Consider the following 19383-nt stretch of genomic DNA (forward strand, 5'->3'; position numbering starts at 1 on the left):
CCCCATGTCCAGATCCTTTATTGAGGATTTTTGCCATGTCATCATGAGGTGGTCAAAATGAGGTAGTATCACAGTGTAGAACCCTCTGGCCTGACCAGTCCCTACACAAGAGTCACTTTGCTAGCATAACCTGTTAGTTAGGTGTGATCTGGAGCCCTCACCAAGGACATTTGTGATTACCAGGGAAATTCCTAGATTTTAGAGGTTATCTCTCAGGAACTGAGTGCAAAGATCAAATTCTTGGGGAAAGTTAATGTAAACTCCACATCTATAAATAACCTAACTGTCCTATGATATCAAGAACATATTAACTACACAGATTTTTTTAAGTTTACTTTCAGTGAGTGACTTGGTTTAAGATATAAATTATATAACCATAATATGCCAAATATATATGAGAATTTCTTCACCAAATGGAATCTTAAGCCCTTGACTTAAGGCCTACATGAGGGCCTGCAGGCATGGCTGAGCAGCTTGTGCCTCGTATAAAGAGCCCAAGGGTATGCTTGTGATGGTACTGAAATCCACCTGCCTCCCCGCCCCCCTCAAAGGAAGTTTGCTTGTCTGTATGCTTGAGCAGGTTTTCTTTATAAATTCATCTGCCCAGAAGGGGCACCATTTTATTATCTGTTTTTCCAGAGATGGTATATTTTATTTGCTTTAAGGTCCCTTCTGAACTCTCTGTAGCCCTGCCTGTGTGTGTGCATGTGTGTAGGATCCTGGACAATGTTATTTCTACATTTCTTTCAACTTTTACTTCCAGTTATGACTAACACTGCATTATAGTCTTTGTCTAACAGGTCCTACTTTCTGTGACCTCAACATAATGTTCTCTCCAATACAAGTAGTTTTGCACATGTAATCTTTTTGCCACTTAATGTCCCTTTCCCTTTTAATTAAATAAAATTAATTTTTTTTACAGTTTAATATTGAATTCCACTTTTTTTTTTGCTCACTGTTTCTACAAGTTCCCCCCTGCACTCCTCTAGCATTTCATATACATGCACATTTACTGTTCAGTACATAATCTATAAACATGTTGTTTTTATGTCTCTCTCAAATACCTAGCAGTGAAATTATTTAGGGTAAAGACCTTATTCATGTTAGACATTTTAGCACCTAGTATAATGGCATATAGTAAATGGCTGAAAATATTTGATAAAAGTTTGAGTGAATGTATGATTATGCAAATAAACAGGGTAAAGTGAAATTTGGAATTGATAGTTATTTGTATAGAGTACCAGAATCTGTGAGCATCACAGTTGTCCGTGGGAAGTGTTAAAAATGATACTTCTACCTACTGGATTGGAATCTGATGAAGACCTCATCCATAAAGCAAACAGAATGTGGTTACTGGCTTTGTAATAAAGGGTATATGGGAAACTGGATTCAGTGATAACCTTACCACAAATCGCAGGTTAGAGACTCCTGTTGCAAAGCAAATACTGAGACAGGAGGAGGTAAGCAACAAGAGGGCCTTACTGAATACTGGTATTCAAGAGACAGAGGGAGTTAAATTTCTCCCAAATCCTGTCTAATTTTAAAAAGCTAGCAGAAGGGTTTTATGGGGGAAAGGTTAGGGTTACCTAATGTTTTTAACCACGTACCCCACAGATGGTCTTATACATCACAAAACAACTATAAGAAACTATTTAATAAAGATATGTATGTCAGACAGCTGGGCTCTAATCAGTATGTTTGTAACAGGCTGAAAAAAAAAATCACATAAGAATCTCTTGGCTAGTGGAACTGTTTTGTCAGGTCCACTCTGGCTGAGATAGAGAGCTAGAAAGAAAGTTGTAGATTAAAAATGTCAGGCACCTTTTCTACCTGCTGTCTTATAGGCTGAAGACCATTTCTCAAGAGAACAAAGAAGAGAAGAGAGACCAGGGCCACAGGAGCTGAGAGAGCTAAGCACCCCTTTGGAAGAGACCAGTGTAGCAGGTGTAATAAAAAAAAAAAAAATGTTTTTAGAGATTACTTAAAGCATCATTATGGCATTAATTATGTCAAGTTCTCAATCACCTATCGTGAACAGGAGAAAACATGTTGTAAGGTATTAGGATGTTTTTTATGTTAAGAGCGGAACAGGCTGTTCAGCCATATCTTGAACAGAACCTGTGCTATTTTCGAAAGACTAGAGATTTAATCACAGTTTATACAGCTATACTAAAAACAAATGAGGAAATATATTCTCTCTAATATTAAAACACTGGAGAAAATATATTTTCTCTACTTCAATAACCTATACTGAAACTAATATTAATAACAGATATTTAGAACCTAACAATTGGGTCCCGGTGAACAATATTTGAGAAAGAGAATCACATAATCTGCAGGGAAAATGGAGAAATTATACACAGGCAAGACTACTCTGAGGGAATTATGACCTTTCTACTTTCTTTGAGGTAGAGGGGAGTGGCAGTGACTCTATCTTAATCCCTTCAATTAAAATTCTTCTAATTTTTAAAAATCGTGTAGAGATTGTGAAAATTTGCCCAGATTAAACCCTATGTTCCTTTGGGACATATATTGCTTCCTGACTTCTTCCTATATTTTCCTCTTCTTCAGGGTGTAACTTAATAAAATCCTTTTGAAAGAGTTCTGTGGCTGACCCAATCCATCTCTATGGCTCCAAGATCAGAACCCCACCATTTGCCCATAAAAACAGGCTGTTATGTGGTTTTTATTTTCTGGGTGTGTTACTTTTATTTGCCTAAACAAAATATAATGCATCTAAGGAACGATACCTAACACCGCCTATTGCTAAGCACAGTGCACAGCACAATGCTAAATAATTACTCTGATGATTACTACGGTCAAATCCCACGGTTCCCACACAAACTCACACAATTTGAAAGCAGTAAATTTCTTTAGATAATTAATTTGAGAAGTAATAAGAAGCATGAAAATTACCCTTGAAGAAAGAAAGACTTACTCCTAAATTGAAAATGTAGTATGCCATTGAGTCGATTCTGACTCATTACCCATTGCCATCTAGTTGATTCTGAATCATAGAGACTGTATATGACAGGTAGAACTTTCACATAAGGTTTCCTAGGTTTCGACCTTTAGAGGAGAAGATCATCAGGTCTTTTCTCACACAGAGCAGCTTGTAGGTTCGAACCACCAACTTTTTTATTATTAGCCAAGAGTTTAACCATTGCGCCACCAGGACTCCTTAGCTTGAAAATAAGAACACATTCACTTTTGTGGTAATTACATGCAGTATTTCTATATGCAGGCACATTTATTTTAGAAACAACCATTATGTACAATTTTATTATCTGCTTTCCCCATGACCTTCTGCCATAAATCTATATTATATGTGTCCAACCTATATTTTTGAATGTATTCATTCATCTATAAGTCACTTATGATGATGGCTCAGAGGTGAATGCTAACTTTCAGATTTGTTTTGTGTGTTTACCATGCGAAGAATAAAATCACATAAGCCATAAAAAATGTTCAGGTAAAGAACTATGGGGCACCAGACAGAGGAGTAAATATAAATAGTGGTCTTGGAAAAATTTATTAAGATGGGAGGTCCTTGTGAAGAGACGCAGTTTAGGAGGATGATGAAAAAAATGGTAGCATTTTAACTTTCGAAGATGGGAGAGAGAGAAATTCTTGAGAAGTAAAACAGAAAAAGAATAAAGCAGAGGTGGCAAAAAATGTGAATAGAAACACCTTATAATTTATTTGGCTGGATTGTAGGGGGAATTACACAAACTGAATGAAAATAATTTATCACCACTTATAAAATCAACCCTACAGCTGCTAACCAAAAGGTTGGCAGTTCAAATCCACCAGGCGCTCCTTAGAAACCCTACGAGGCAGTTCTACTCTGTCCTATAGGCTTGCTATGAATTGGAATCGACTCGATGGCAATGGGTTTTTTTTTTTTTTTTGGTTTGTTTATATCAAAATCAAAAGTACATTTTTAATGAAAGCAACATTTTGAATGAATGAATTCTTCAAAAGTTTGACAGTTCAAATCTACCAGCTGCTCCTTAGAAACCCTATGGCAGTTCTACTCTGTCAGAATTGACTCAACAGGTTTGCTTTGTTTGGTTTGGTTTTATCCTGTTGTAAGGAGTCCTTGGGTGGTACAAACGATTAAGCGTTCAAGTACTAGTAAAAAGATTTGCAGTTTGAACCCATCCAGAGGCTCCTCGGGAGACAGGCTTGGCAATCTTCTTCCAAAAGTTTCTTATGGAACAGCTTTACTCTGCACACATGGGGTCGCCAAGAGTCTGAATTGACCTGATGACAGCTAACACAACTTCCTCTTGTAAAGAAGATTACACATAAGTATGTTGTTGTTGTTAGCTGCCATCGAGGTGACCCCCAACTCATGGCAACCCCAGGTGTTACAGAGTAGAGCTGCTCTATAGGGTTTTATTGGTTGCAGTCTTTACAGAAACAGTTCATCAGGCCTTTCTTCCACAGTGCTGCTGAGTGGGTTCAAACCGCCAAACTTTGGGTTAGCAGCCCATGGCAAACCACTTGTGCCACCCAGGCTCCTTTTCACATACATGTATAAAATATCAGAGTCTTAGTTACCCAACTTGGAACGTCTTGGGTTCTGACTCTTGGCCTTGTAAATTATCAATGGTGCCTCCTTTCATCACCTATCATGTCCCACTTTGAGAAAAAAAGTATGTGGTTACCCTATATATAACCTCCAAAATGACTTACTAGGTAATTAATTCATTGAACTCATTTAGCTCTGTCTTCCTTTCTTTTATCAGTGTTTTGCACTGGCTATATGAATTCCTCGTGGTCCTGGAAAAAAGACGCAATCTCTTAAAGCAAGGATGTGTGCATGCGTGCATACATGTGTATACATGTGTTGGTGTGTGCTGTCGCAGACTGTTCAAAGGAATTAGGGTCAGTCTTACGAAAAGTTATCCTAAGTATCCTTCTAAAGCCTTAGAAAAAGTTTTTAAATCAAGAAATATATTGAGCCTTACAAGAATAAACTTCTGTCTCCCAACTCAAACCTCATTCCATTATCAGTGTTTGATCCCAAAGGAGAATTTGCTCATTAAAAGTTAGAGTCTCAGTAGTGAATCCCGGGAGCTTCCCCAGAAGTAGAAGGAATGGGCTATGGAACAACTGATCTTATTTCAGAATCTTCAGTTAGTTAGCTGCTTGCCTATGACCCTTGGTGTCAGATTCTCTCAACAATAGCCAGAGACTACCAGACTTTGCAAAACAAAACAAAGCTCATTGCCAACCACATATAGATAAGGACATTTCAATGACCTTAGAGTAAGAAGTATTGACAGCAATACTGGAGAGGGTGTAATAAAAATATTTAATATGTAGCACATTGGTTTAGGGAAATAGGAACACTCTGAAAAATTCAGAATCCTGGGGATGAAAAGGAGGACTTATTGTCTAAACACTACAATTTTATGTACAAAAAACTTACTTTTTTACCTTCTGAATAAGCATATAATAAACAGTTTTTATTTTCAAGGGAAAATTATAATACAGAAAATGAGGCATAAATGACTTTCATGTTAATATCAAGTGCTCTAACCCTAGACTGGTATGTGTTTTTCAAAAATCATCACACTTTTCATATTGGTGGAAAATGAAAGGCATACAATATTGAGTTAATTAAAGTGGAAATTATATGAAATTATGTAATATCTTATTCCAAAATAGTGAGAATATATCATCAATTAAATACAATTTAATTATTAATATAGGCAGAAATTAATGTTATTCAATTCAACAACAACAAAAAAGGCACAAAACACTTGGTATTAAAGGGATGGGTAGTAGAAAAAATACTAACCCCCAACCTACTTTTTAAGAGCAAAAGAAGAAATGCAGACATATCGTGAGGACAGTGTGGAGTTCAGCTAAGACTCATTTATCTACTTTCACTGTGAATTTTTGGTATGCTGTTTTTTCCCCTCCACTCTGCACCTCCATTTGAAATTTCTCTTTTGACTAGTTCACCGAGTGAGTGTTCTGCTTTCTTCATGTTGTTATCTTTAGCTGCCTTAGAGTCAGACCCCGACTCATGGTGACTCCATACACAAAGGAATGAAATGCTGCTGGCTCCTGCCCCATCCCCATGATCAGTTGCTGTCTTAGATATCTAGCGCTGCTATAACAGAAATAGCGTAAATGGATGGCTTTGACAAACAGAACTTTATTCTCTCACAGTTTAGGAAGCTAGAAGTACAAATTCGGGGTGCCAGCTCCAGGCGAAGGTTTTCTCTCTCTGCCGGCTCTGGAGGACGGCCCTTGTCATCAATCTTCCACAGGTCCAGGAGTTTCTCAGAGTAGGGACCCCACATCCAAAGGATGTTCTCTGCTCCCGGTGATTCTTTCTTGGTGGTATGCAGTCCCTCTACCTCTCTCCTGGCTTCTCTCCTTTGTATCTCAAAAGAGATTGACTCAAGATACAACCTAATCCTGTAGACTGAACCCTGCCATTAGCATAACTGCCTCTAATCCTGCCTCATTAACATCATAGAGGTTAGGATTTACATCACATAGGATAATTACATCAGATCACAAAATGATGAAAAACTACACAATACTGGGAATCATGGCCTAGCCAGATTGACACACATTTTGGGGGGACACAGTTCAAACCATAACAGTTGTGGATCAGGGTGTTGTGATTGATTGGGGTTTCAGAGTCTGATTTTCAGAAGTAGACCACCAGGCCTTTCTTCCTAGTGAATCTTATTCTGAAAGCTTCACTGAAACCTTTTCAGCATCATAGCAATGCACAAGCCCCCACTGACGGCGTGCGATGGTTGTACCTGAGGTCCATTGGTTAGAATCAAGCCCGGGCCTACCTTACAGAAGGTGGGAATTCTACCACTGAACCACCAATGCCCGGTCTTTCTTCATAACTCAGCTTAAATAATCTCTCAAAAAGAAGGCTTTCTTGGTAACCCTGCTCTTCACTGGAGTTTCCTTTCCCTGCACAGCAGTTACGAGTCAGCATGTGCATTCTCCTGAATTAGATTATGAGGCTTTCAAGGGGGTGAGTTAACTTGCCCTCACTGAGCAAAATTGTTTATTGCACAGCTGTCAAAAACACATGTGGGGAGTTAATAAAATAAAGGTGCAATGAAACAAGTAAAAGCTTTAAGTCCTTGATCAAAGAAAGGAGAATCCACAAGAGAGAAGGGTCAGTTTTTATTTAGAAAAAGACTTCATGGAGAAGGTAAAAATTCAGCTGAGGCTTGAAGTACATATATCAACAATGAGTCCAAAAGTGGCATTAGCTGAGCAAATGCACAGGCACGAGGGAGTATGGTGTCATTTTAAAAATACGATTTTTGACAAAAGTATCAATATTTATCAACTTAAAGCTGGAGAGCTGAATTCAGTTTCATAGTATCTGGGAAACATCCAGATAAAGAGAATCAATAAATACTTTCCACCTCAAGTTTCTTTGTTTTTTGTATTTAATCGTATTTGCTAAATTATAAAAAGATTCCCCATCATTAATGAAAGGCATTTCAAATTAGATATAAAGTGAGTGTAGGGTAACAAGGAGGATGCTATGTCATGTGATCACTACAGAAAAAATAAAAGCCTAAATATGATAAGGGAAATGAGTAATGAAATATGAAGTTATGAAACCTGGCTTGAAATTACAATTCAACTTTCTTTATCAGATATAACTTACTTGTTGCTAGAATTAAATTATAGATAAACAGAAATATCCAATACAAACGCAACTCTGGTGGCACAGTGGTTAAGAGTTCAGCTGCTAACCAAAAAGTCAGCAGTTTAAATCCACCAGCCTTTCCTTGGAAACTCTATGGAACAGTTTTACTTGTCCTCTAGGGTCACTATGAATCAGAATTGACTTGACGGCAATGGGAATGGGTTTTATTTAATACAAAAGGTAGAATCAATTAACATTAGGTGGATCAGAATAGAGTCCTATGAGAGGAGAATGATGTAATAATATTGTCATAGAGTAACATGTTTTGCAACTAATTTAGTTATTTTTATCACTAGCATTGAACGGTTCATTACGGTATGCAAATTTTCTCTTTTGGTATCTCAAGGTAGTATATTTTGCCTTTGGAACACTTTCCATCTTTCCAAGGCTCTCTGCATAGCTCCTTGTACCTCCTTGTTTCTCAGGCTATAGATTAGAGGGTTCAAAGCAGGGTTGATGACTGCATAGAACAAGGAAATTAATTTATCACCTTCAGCTGAATATACGGATTTAGGCCTCATGTACATGAACATCCCTGTCCCATAATAAATGGTCACCACAGTCAGGTGGGAGCTGCAGGTAGAAAAAGCTTTTTTCCTTCCCTCAGCCGAATGCATCCTTATCACTGCAACTAGGATTCTTAGGTAGGAGAGGACAATAAGGAGGAAAGGAAGCAAGAGGGTGCCGGATGCTCCTATTACCATGACGATCTCCTGTAGGGATGTATCATTACAAATCATATGAAGAAAAACAGGTACTTCACAAAAAATGTGGTCGATGATATAAGGGCCACAGATGGGAACTATGGTAAAGTAGAGGGGCACCACTGAAACAAAAAAGCTGATGGTCCAGGCTCCTGCAGACAGCTGCACACACAGAGACCAGTTCATGATAAGCAAGTATCGCAGGGGGTAACAAATGGCTGTGTAACGGTCCAGAGCCATGACTGCCAAAATAATGCACTCAGCTGCTCCCATTAGCAGGGAGATATAGGTCTGGGCAAGACAAAGGTCATAAGAAATGACTTTCTTAGAAGCCAGAAGGTTGAGGAGCATTTTGGGGACCACAGCTGTGGTATAAAATATGTTGAGAAAGGCCAAGTGACAGAGGAAAAAATACATGGGTGTCTGAAGACAGGAATCAATTACCACCAAAACAAAAATTGCTGTGTTCCCAAAGAGATTCATCAGATAAATCAGAGAGAAGAGGAAGAAGAGAGGAATCTCAGCCTGGGGATGATTGGAAAAACCAATAAGGACCAACTCTGTGACGGTGCTGGAATTTTCTGGAGTCATCTTGGTGGCTGACATTAAACTGTTGATATGAAGAAAAAAAATATCTTTCGAGGACATAGAAACATGATGAAATAACAAAGACACATTAATTCTTTAACACCATCAAATATTCAAGATACTTGTCAGACTAAATTACATGTTTTTTAAAACCTTTTATATTCACTGATACTGAAGTTTGAAAAATGTTTTCACATGTTACCAAAAAAAAAAAGTTCACACCCTAATTCCAAAAGTTTCCATGCATACATACATACACACACACACACACACACACACGCTTTCACCCACTTGCATACACAAATAATGGGTAAAATATTTTATGTTGTTCCTATACAACCTTTGCTAAAGTGTACAGTATGACTGTTTGAAAAGAGATGGTACTTTGGGCTTTAACAACTTGTTTGCCTATTTGAAGACACAGAATCCCTCAGAATTTGTTTAAACTAATTGTGATAAAAAAAAATTGTGATAGTAAACCATAAAACAGCAATTTTAAGGCAGAGTTCTTTATTCAGTTTTTTAAATTCAGTAAGTGGCAAAGATAGAAGTAGAATTGGAATAGTCTAAGTGGCATGCCTTAATATCTGCCTCTATTACATTTCCACTGAAGACATAATTTACTTTGAAGTGTACATTTGCTTATTTTCAGGAATCCATCTTATGTTTAGAGGAAAATGCAGGTATATTTTAGTGTACACTCATATTTGATACAATTTTACTACCAAGAATCACACATTATATGCTCTTAGTATAAGGAAAACGCAGGAATCAAATTAACTACATCTGTGGAAAGAGACAATGGAAATGCTCTATATCATCAGTCAGAATAACACTAAGGGCCAATTTCAGAACAATCAGTTGCTTTTACACAAGTTCATGATGGAGAAGAAAAAAAAAAAATTAAAACAAGTCCACATGAGCCAAAATAAAACTTTGAATATATATTACCTGACTTTGAAGACAATCTCAAGAATAGATTTTAGGCATTCAACACTAATGACCAAAGACAAGACGAGTTGTGGGATGATATCAAGGACATCATACATGACGAAAGCAAAAGGTTATTAAAAAGCCAGGGAAAAAGCGAGGAAAAAAAAGAAAGACCAAAATGGATGTCAGGAGAGACTCTGAAACTTGCTCTTGAGCATTGAGCCACTACAGCCTATAGAAGAAATGATGAAGTGAAAGAGTTGAACAGCAGGTTTCAAAGGGCGTCTTTAGAAGACAAAGACAAATGTAATGAAATGTGCCAAGACCTGGAGTTAGAAAGACAAAATGGAAAAAAGCGCTGGGCATTTCTCAAGCTTAAAGAACTGAAGAAAAAAAATCAAGCCTCAAGTTGCAATTTTGAAGGCTTCTATGGGCAAAATACTGAATGAAGCAGGAAGCATTAAAGCAGGATGGAAGGAATACATAGTCACTGTACTAAAAAGAATTGGTGGATGTTCAGCCATTTCAGGAGGTAGCATATGATCAAGAAATGATGGTATTGGAGTCCAAACTGCACTGAAAGCGTTGGTGAGAAACAAGGCTCCAGGAATTGAGGGAATACAATTGAGATGTTTCAACAAACAGATGTAGACCTGGAGCTGCTCACTCGCCTATGCCAAGAAATTTGGAAGACAGCCACCTGGCGAATCAACTAGAAGAGATCCGTATTTGTGCCCATTCCAGAGAAGGTGATCCAACAGAATGCAGAAATTATGAAACAATATCATTAATATTATATGCAAGTAAAATTTTGCTGAAGATAATTCAAAAATGGTTGTAGCAGTACACGAACACGGACTGCCAGAAATTGAAGCCAGATTCAAAAGAGGATGTGGAACCAGTGATATCATTGCTGATGTCAGATGGATCCTGGCTGAAAGAAAAGAATACCAGAAACATGTTTACCTGTGTTTTATTGACTATGCAAAGGCATTTGACTGTGTGGGTCATAACAAATTATGGATAACATTGAGAAGAATGGGATTTCCAGAATTGTGCACATGTGGAGCCTGTACCTAGAAAAAGAGGGATTCATTCAAAAAGATCAACGAGATACTGTGTGGTTTAGAATCAGGAAAGGTGTGCGTTAGGGTTGTATCCTTTCACCATACTTATTCAATCTGTATGCTGAGCAAATAATCTGAGAAGGTGGACTATATGAAGAAGAATGCTGCATTAGGAATGAAGGAAAACTCATTAAGAACCTGCCATATGCAGATGACACAACCCTGCTTGCTGAAACCGAAGAAGACTTGAAGGACTTACTAATGAAGACCAAAGGCTAGAGTCTTCAGTACGGATCATATCTCAACATAAAGTAAATAAAAACCACACAACTGGACCAGTAAGCGACATCGTGACAAATGGAGAAAATATTGAAGTTGTCAAGGATTTTATTTTACTTGGATCCACAATCAATGCCCATGGAAGCAGCAGTCAAGAAATCAAATTACATGTTGCACTGGACAAATCTGCTGCAAAAGACCTCTTTAAAGTTTTAAAAAGCAAAGATGTCATCTAGAGGACCAAGGTCCGCCTGACCCAAACCGTGGTATTTTCAATCGCCTCATATGCATGCAAAACGCAGGCAATGAATAAGAAAGACTGAAAAATTGATGCCTTTGAATTATAGTGTTGGCAAAGAATAGAGAATATACCATGGACTGCCAAAAGAGTGAAAAAGCCTGTCTTGGAAGAAGTACAGCCAGGGTGCTCCTTGGAATCAAGGATGGCAAAACTTCGTCTCGTGTACTTTGGACATGTTATAAGGAGGGATCAGTCCCTGGAGAAGAACATCATGCTTGGTAAAGTAGAGGGCCAGCGAAAAAGAAGACCCTCAACAAGATGGATTCACACAGTGGCTTCAACAATGGGCTCAAACATAACAACGACTGTAAGGGTGACTAAAGACTGGTAGTGTTTTGTTATGCTGTACTTAGGATTGCTATGAGCAAGAACTGACTCGAAGACACCTAACAACAGAAACGGTATGAGGAATAAGTGAACTATTCCACTTGTTTTAATCTTTACCACTTTCCATTTTTATAGAATCAAAGCTCAGACAGGAATAAAAACTTATATCTCAAATAACAGGTTTCTCTTTTGTTGTTGATAGGCGCTGTGGAGTTGGTCCCGACTCATAGCAACACTATGTACAAAAGAAGAAAACACTGCTTAGTGCAGTACCATCCTCGCAATAGTTATTATGTTTGAGCCCATTGTTGCAGCCACTGTGTCAATCCATCTAGTTGAGGGCCTTCCTTTTTTTTGTTGAGCCTCTACTTTACCCAGCATGATGTTCTTGTCCAGGGACTGGTCCCTCCTGATAACATGTCCAAAGTAGGTAAGATGAAGTCTCATCATCCTCCCTTCTAAGGAGCATTCTGGCTATACTTCTTTCAAGAAATATTTGTTTGTTCTTCTGACAGTCCATGTTTTACTCACTATTCTAGGTTGATGTAGTAGTCTCCTCTAAACAATATGTAAAAATTGATTCTTTTTTTTTCTCTTTAATAAACCCACTACCCTCTCCCCTCAGCTTAACCCATTGCCATTGAGTCAATTCTGACTTACAGCAACAACCCTACTGGACAGATTAGAACTGCTCCTCAGTGTTCCCAAGGAGTACCTGGTGAATTTGAACTGCCGACCTTTTGGTTAGCAGTCATAGCACTTAACCACTATGCCAACAGGGTTTCCTATCCCCTCAGAGTTGTCCATATTTAGACCCCATTTTGCACTGGCGTATACTCACACACTCACTGCGTTTTCGAATATGCCCTTTTAGTCACTCTAAAGACTGTGACTTGAAATATAAAAAAGCTATAGACTGATTAATAATAGCAGAAAAAACTAAATGAGGCATTGGGAAAGCATTCAACCTGAAAAACAATGAAAACAATACTAATGATATAATAATGAAGCTAACAGTTCTAACAGCCAGTTACTATTACAAATGCCTTACTTGGATTAATTCTTTTAATTTATAGAAAAACTCTGAAGTAGGTTTTATTTTTATGCCCATTCTATACTTATTAAAAAAAAAAAAAGTGTGCTACAAATAATGAAATCCTTTACCAAGGATGCCCGGCCAGTTAGTAGTGATGGAACTGGGATTTAAAGCAATGCAGGATGGCTCTGATTCACACTCTTAACCCAAAGGTTTTCTTGATTCTCAGAAACTCTCGCTATTCAGATTAACACTCAGTTCCGTAGCAGAATAATTACAGTATCGCTGTTTCCTCTTCTGTTACATTATTCTTTAACACATCCTTTATCATCTTTATGTTATTTAGCACTTGGTTGACAAATGCAGGCACTAAAATTTCTAGAAGTGGTAATATCATATACCTTTTGATTCAATCATACCTCTAAAGGCCTGTTTCCCAGGAACAACTATAAATAATAATAATTGTTTGTGGTCTTACCTTTGAGAAAGAAAGAAATCTGAGAAACATTTGTCTGAAATTTGGGAAGAAAATTACTAACTGGAGATTGCAGTCTTTCCTGCCTACTAATAAAAGACATTTCACAAAGACAATGAGAATATTGAGTTTTCTAGGAGAAGAATTAAAAAAAAAAAAAAAGACATCAAGATCTGTTACTTAATCAGTCAAATTCACTTGTAATTTGTTGCTCAGAATTGTGTTGGTGCCCTGATTTCCCCAGCCTCTGCAGAAACCAGACTGAGGAAAGGAATCTGTCCTGGTTCTTGCTGGAGGTGGGAATTCGTGGGTTCCATCTCCTGCTGCTTCACATTTGCATAACCTTCAGCGCTCCTTTCCTCCTCTGGAGCACAGGCAGAGTGCTGGGATAAGGTGATGCTGAAATATGTATATACCCTGGTTTGTTACACAGAGCTCAGGCGAGACAACGTATTTCTGCATTTCAAGACGTTAACAAAAATGAGGTCCCAATTCCTAGGGAAACTTCTTCATGAAGATGCTCTGGGTGTGGAAGAATGGATAGGGAGGCATAGAACAAACATAATTTTATGCTGATTGAATGAGAAAAAAGTTAAGTTTGTAATCCCAGAGAGTATGTGTTTGTGTGATTATCTTAATCTAGTGCTGTTATGATACAAATACCACAAGTGTGTGGCTTTAACAAACAGAAAGCAATTTCCTCATAGTTTAGGAGGTTAGAAGTCTGAATTCAGGGTGCTGGCTTTAGAGCAAGGCTTTCTTTCTCTGCTGCCTCTAAAGGAAGGTCCTTGTCTCTTCGAATTTCTGCTTCTGGGCTACCTACATGCAGCAGACATGGCATATCTCTTCCCCCATCTCTGCTTCGCTCACTCGTTTAATCTCTTTTTATATCTCAAAGGAGACTGACTCAAGATAGCACCCTAAACTAATCCTGACTCGTTACCATAATAAAGCCAACCCATTCCCAAATGGGATTGTAACCACAGGCACAGAGGTTAGGATTTAAAACATATTTTGGGGGGGGGGAACACAATTCAATCCATAACAGTGATTTCTGAATTTCTTTGGTCTACAGCGTATTTGCAAATCCTGGTGGCATAGTGGTTAAGTGCTACGGCCGCTAACCAAAAGTTTGGCAATATGAATCCACCAAGTGCTTCTTGGAAACTTATCTCAAGTGTATGAAAATAAGCTTAATTTTTTCACCTATTCTGCATGATGACTACATATCCAATAATACCATGTATGGGTCATTTAAAGGAGTATGACAAAGACAGTTTTGGCCAAAGTTTAGCAAATTTAGCTTAAAAAAGGTAGTTGATATTTGGATACCTCACTGACATGTAGAGAGCTCACAAAAAAGAAAGCCCCGTTCATTATCATATTGAGAATAAGGTTGTCTGTTCATACATGATGAAATATCCATCACAGGATTTTCAGTAAAACTTTGTAGATCAATTGATAAACTGAAATTAGCACGGGATAAAAGATGCAAACTTTACTTTTACTCATAGAATTTCTATTGGAATAATGATATGGACCACTGACTAAATGGACCTTAGAGAATTTTCTGCCCGAAATTTCCACTTAATTATTTTACTCTACATAGGGAGGCCAAGATTTCCATTTCAAAAAGGATAATGATCTTTAAAAATAATAAATTGAAAAAATAGTATACTATGTTCATGAGCAGAATTATCACTTTAAGGGCAAAGTAGGCAAAAATATTCCCTCTCATTTAATGCTGTTGAAATTATTTTATTCACTTACTTGCTTCCTTCTGCATCTAAGTCCTGTATATCCTTTAAAACCCCATTTAGTTCACCTTCTTCTTGGTTCTTTTTCAAAATTTCTTCAGGACACACTTAGATCCCCCATCATGCTCTCATAATTTGTATTGCCTTATAGCTATTATTTCCTTCATTGTCATATGTACTAATTATCTACTGCTACACAACAAATTACCCTAAAACATAACAGTGTAAAACATTAAGCAATTTGTGTTTTATGAGGTTCTGGGAAAGTTTTCCAGGGTGCTTTTGAAAAATTCCTTTCTTTCTTATTTATTTATTTATTCATTTATTTATTCATTTATTTATTTATTTATTTATTTATTTATTTATTTTGGTTTTAAGTGAAAGTTTACAAGTCAAGTCAGTCTCTCACACAAAAACTTTATATACCTTGCTACATACTCCCAATTGCTCTCCCCCTGATGACACAGCCTGATCCCTCCGTCCACTCTCTGTTTTCCTGTCCATTTCTCCAGCTTCTAACCCTCTGTACCCTCTCATCTCCCCTCCAGGCAGGAGATGCCAACATAGTCTCAGGTGTCCACCTGATCTGAGAGTCTTACTCCTCACCAGCATCCCTCTCCATCCCATTGTCCAGTCCAATCCCTGTTTGAAGAGTTGGCTTTGGGGATGGTTCCTGTCCTGGGCCAACAGAAGGTCTGTGGGCCATGATCACCAGGGTCCTTATAGTCTCAGTCAGACCATTAAGTCTGCTCTTTTTATGAGAATTTGGGGTCTGCGTTCTACTGCTTTCCTGCTCCCTCAGGGGTTCTCTGTTGTGTTAGGGCAGTCAGCTGTTGTAGCTGGGCACCATCTAGTGCTTCTGGTCTCGGGCTGATGTACTCTCTGGTTTATGTGGCCCATTGTCTCTCGGGCTCATAATTACCTTGTGTCCTTGGTGTTCTTCATTCTTCTTTGATCCAGGTGGGTTGAGACCAACTGATGCGCCTTAGATGGCCACTTGCTAGCATTTAAGACCTCAGACACCACTCTCCAAAGTGGAATGCAGAATGTTTTCTTAGTGGATTTGATTATGTCAACTGACTTAGATGTCCCTGAAACCATGGTTCCCAAACCCCTGTCCCTGCTACGCTGGCCTTTGAAGTGTTCAGCTTATTCAGGAAACTTCTTTGCTTTTGCTTTTGTCCAGTTGCGCTGACTCACCTGTATTGTGTTGTCTTTCCAGTCACCTAAAGTAGCTCTTATCTACTATTCGAAAGAATGAATACCCCTATCCCACACTTCCTGCCATCAAAGAATATTTTCTTCTCTGTTTAAACTATTTCTCGAGGTCTTATAGTAGTGGTCTTATACAATGCTTGTCCTTTTGCAACTGACTAATTTCACTCAGCATAATGCCTTCCAGGCTCCTCCATGTTATGAAATGTTTCACAGTTTCCTCACTGTTCTTTATCGATGCATAGTATTCCATCATCTGAATATACCACAATTTATTTATCCATTCATCCGTTGACGGGCACCTTGGTTGGTTGCTTCCATCTTTTTGCTATTGTAAACAGTGCTGCAATAAACATGGGTGTGCATATGTAAAGGCTCTTATTTCTCTAGGATATATTCCGAGGAGTGGGATTGCTAGATCGTATGGTAGTTCTATTTCTAGCTTTTCAAGGAAGCACCAAGTCAATTTCCAATGTGGCTGTACCATTTTACATTTCCACCAACAGTGTATAAGTGTTCCAATCTCTTCACAACCTCTCCAAAATTTATTCTTTTGTGTTTTTTTGGATTAATGCCAGCCTTGTTGGAGTGAGATGGAATCTCATTGTAGTTTTGATTTGCATTTTTCTAATGGCTAATGATCGTGAGCATTTCCTCATATACCTGTTAGCTGCCTGAATGTCTTCTTTAGTGAAGTACCTGTTCCTATCTTTGGCCATTTTTTAATTGGGTTATTTGTCTTTTTGCAGTTGAGTTTTCGCAGTATCATGTAGATTTTAGAGATCAAGCGCTAATCAGAAATGTCATACCTAAAACATTTTTTGCAGTCTGTAGGTAACCTTTTTCCTCTTTTGGTGAAGTCTTTGGATGAGCATAGGTGTTTGATTTTTAGGAGCTCCCGGTTATCTAGTTTTTGTTCTGCATTATTAGTAATGTTTTATATACTGTTTATGCCATGTATTAGGGCTTCTGACATTATCCCTAATTTTTCTTGCACAATCTTTATCGTTTTAGATTCTATATTTAGGTCTTTGATCCATTTTGAGCTAGTTTTTGTGCATGGAGTGAGGTATGGGTCTTGTTTCATTTTTTTGCAGCTGGATATCCAGTTATGCCAGCACCATTTGTTAAAAAGACTGTCTTTTCCCCATTTAACTGTTTTGGGGCCTTTATCAAATATCAACCCCTCATATGTGTATGGACTTATGTCTGGATTCTCAATTCTGTTCCACTGGTCTATGTACCTGTTGTTGTACCATTACCATGCTGTTCTGTGGCAGTATATTAGGTTCTAAAATCAGGTAGAGTAAGGCCTCCCACTTTGTTCTTCTTTTTCAGTAATGCTTTACTTATCCGGAGCCTCTTTCCCTTCCACATGAATTTGGTGATTTGTTTCTCCATCTCATTAAAAAATGTCATTGCAATTTGGATCAGAATTGCATTAAATCTGTAGATGGCTTTTGGTAGAACTGACATTTTTTTACAATGTTAAGCCTTCCTATCCATGAGCAAGGTATGTTTTTCCACTTATGTAAGTCCCTTTTTGTTTCTTGCAGAAGTATAATCTAGTTTTCTTTCTATAAGTCTTTTACATCTCTGATAAGATTTATTCCTAAGTATTTTATCTTCTTGGAGGTTACTGTAAATGGTTTTGATTTGGTGATTTCCTCTTCAATGTTCTTTTTATTGGTGTAGAGGAATCCTACTAATTTTTGTATGTTTATCTTCTATCCGGATACTCTGCTGAGCTTTTCTATTAGTTTCAGTAGTTTCTTTGAGGATTCCTTGGGGTTTTCTGTGTATAAGATCATGTCAGCTGCAAATAGAGATAACTTGACTTCCTCCTTGCCAATCTGGGTGCCCTTTATTTCTTTTTCTAGCCCACTTGCTCTGGCTAGGACCTCCAGCACAATGTTGAATAAAAGTGGCGATAAGGGGTGTCCTTGTCTGGTTCCCGATTTCAAGGGGAATGCTTTCAGGCTCTCTCCATTTAGGATGATTTAGGCTGTTGGCTTTGTACAAATGCCCTATATTATGTTAAAGAATTTTCCTTCTATTCGTATTTTGCTGAGAGTTTTTGTCATGAATGAGTGTTGATCTTTCTCAAATGCTTTTTCTCTATCAATTGATAAAATCATGTGGTTCTTGTCATTTGTTTTATTTATATGATGGGTTACATTAATTGTTTTACTAATGTTGAACCATCCCTGCTTACCTGGTAGGAATCCCACTTGATCATGGTGAATTATGTTTTTGATATGTTGTTGAATTGTATTGGCTAGAATTTTGTTGAGGATTTTTGCATCTATGTTCATGAGGAATATAGGTCTGTAATTTTCTTTTTTTGTGGTGTCTTTCTCTGGTTTTGGTATCAGGGATATGCTAGCTTCATAGAATGAATTAGGGAGTGTTTCCATCATTTTCTATGCTTTGAAATACATTTAGTAGTTGTGGTGTTAACTCTTCTCTGAAAGTTTGGTAGAACCCTATGGTGAAGCTGTACAGGCCAGGGCTTTTTTTTTTTTTTTTTGGGGAGTTTTTTGATTACCTTTTCAATCTCTTCTTTTGTTATGGGTCTAGTTAGTTTTCCTACTTCTGTTTGTGTTAGTTTAGGTAGGTAGTGTGAGTCTCGGGATTCATCTATTTCTTCTAGATTTTCAAATTTGTTAGAGTACAATTTTTCATAGTAATCTGATATGATTCTTTTAATTTCAGTTGGGTCTGTTGTAATATTGCCCATCTCATTTCTTATTTGAGTTATTTCCTTCCACTCCTCTTTTTCTTTCGTCAGTTTGGCCAATGGTTCATCAATTTTGTTGATTTTTTCGAAGAACCAGCTTTTGGTCTTGTTAAGTCTTTCCATTTTTTTTCTGTTTCCTATTTCATTTAGTTCTAGTCTATTTTTTATTATTTGTTTTCTTCTGGTGCCTGGGGTTTCTTTTTTTGCTCTTTTTCTATTTGTTCAGGTTGTAGGGATAATTCCT

General features: G+C 37.7%; 1 protein-coding gene across 1 annotated transcript; it reads right to left on the reverse strand.

Moving 5' to 3' along the window:
• Positions 1-7878: 7878 nt before the first annotated feature.
• On the reverse strand, positions 7879-9290 carry LOC100671528 (olfactory receptor 2A12-like). Its single transcript, XM_003404973.3, has one exon. It carries the CDS (start codon positions 9067-9069, stop codon positions 8059-8061), a length of 1011 nt encoding a protein of 336 aa, XP_003405021.2. The 5' UTR covers positions 9070-9290; the 3' UTR covers positions 7879-8058.
• Between the last annotated feature and the right edge of the window lie 10093 nt (positions 9291-19383).

This window comes from Loxodonta africana, chromosome 2 (assembly GCF_030014295.1).
Source record: "Loxodonta africana isolate mLoxAfr1 chromosome 2, mLoxAfr1.hap2, whole genome shotgun sequence".
Lineage (NCBI taxonomy): Eukaryota > Metazoa > Chordata > Mammalia > Proboscidea > Elephantidae > Loxodonta > Loxodonta africana.

What these genes read in the sequence shown, in the direction of transcription:
- LOC100671528 (XM_003404973.3), bottom strand. Translation starts at nt 9,069, where the DNA reads ATGTCCTCGAAAGATATTTTTTTTCTTCATATCAACAGTTTAATGTCA.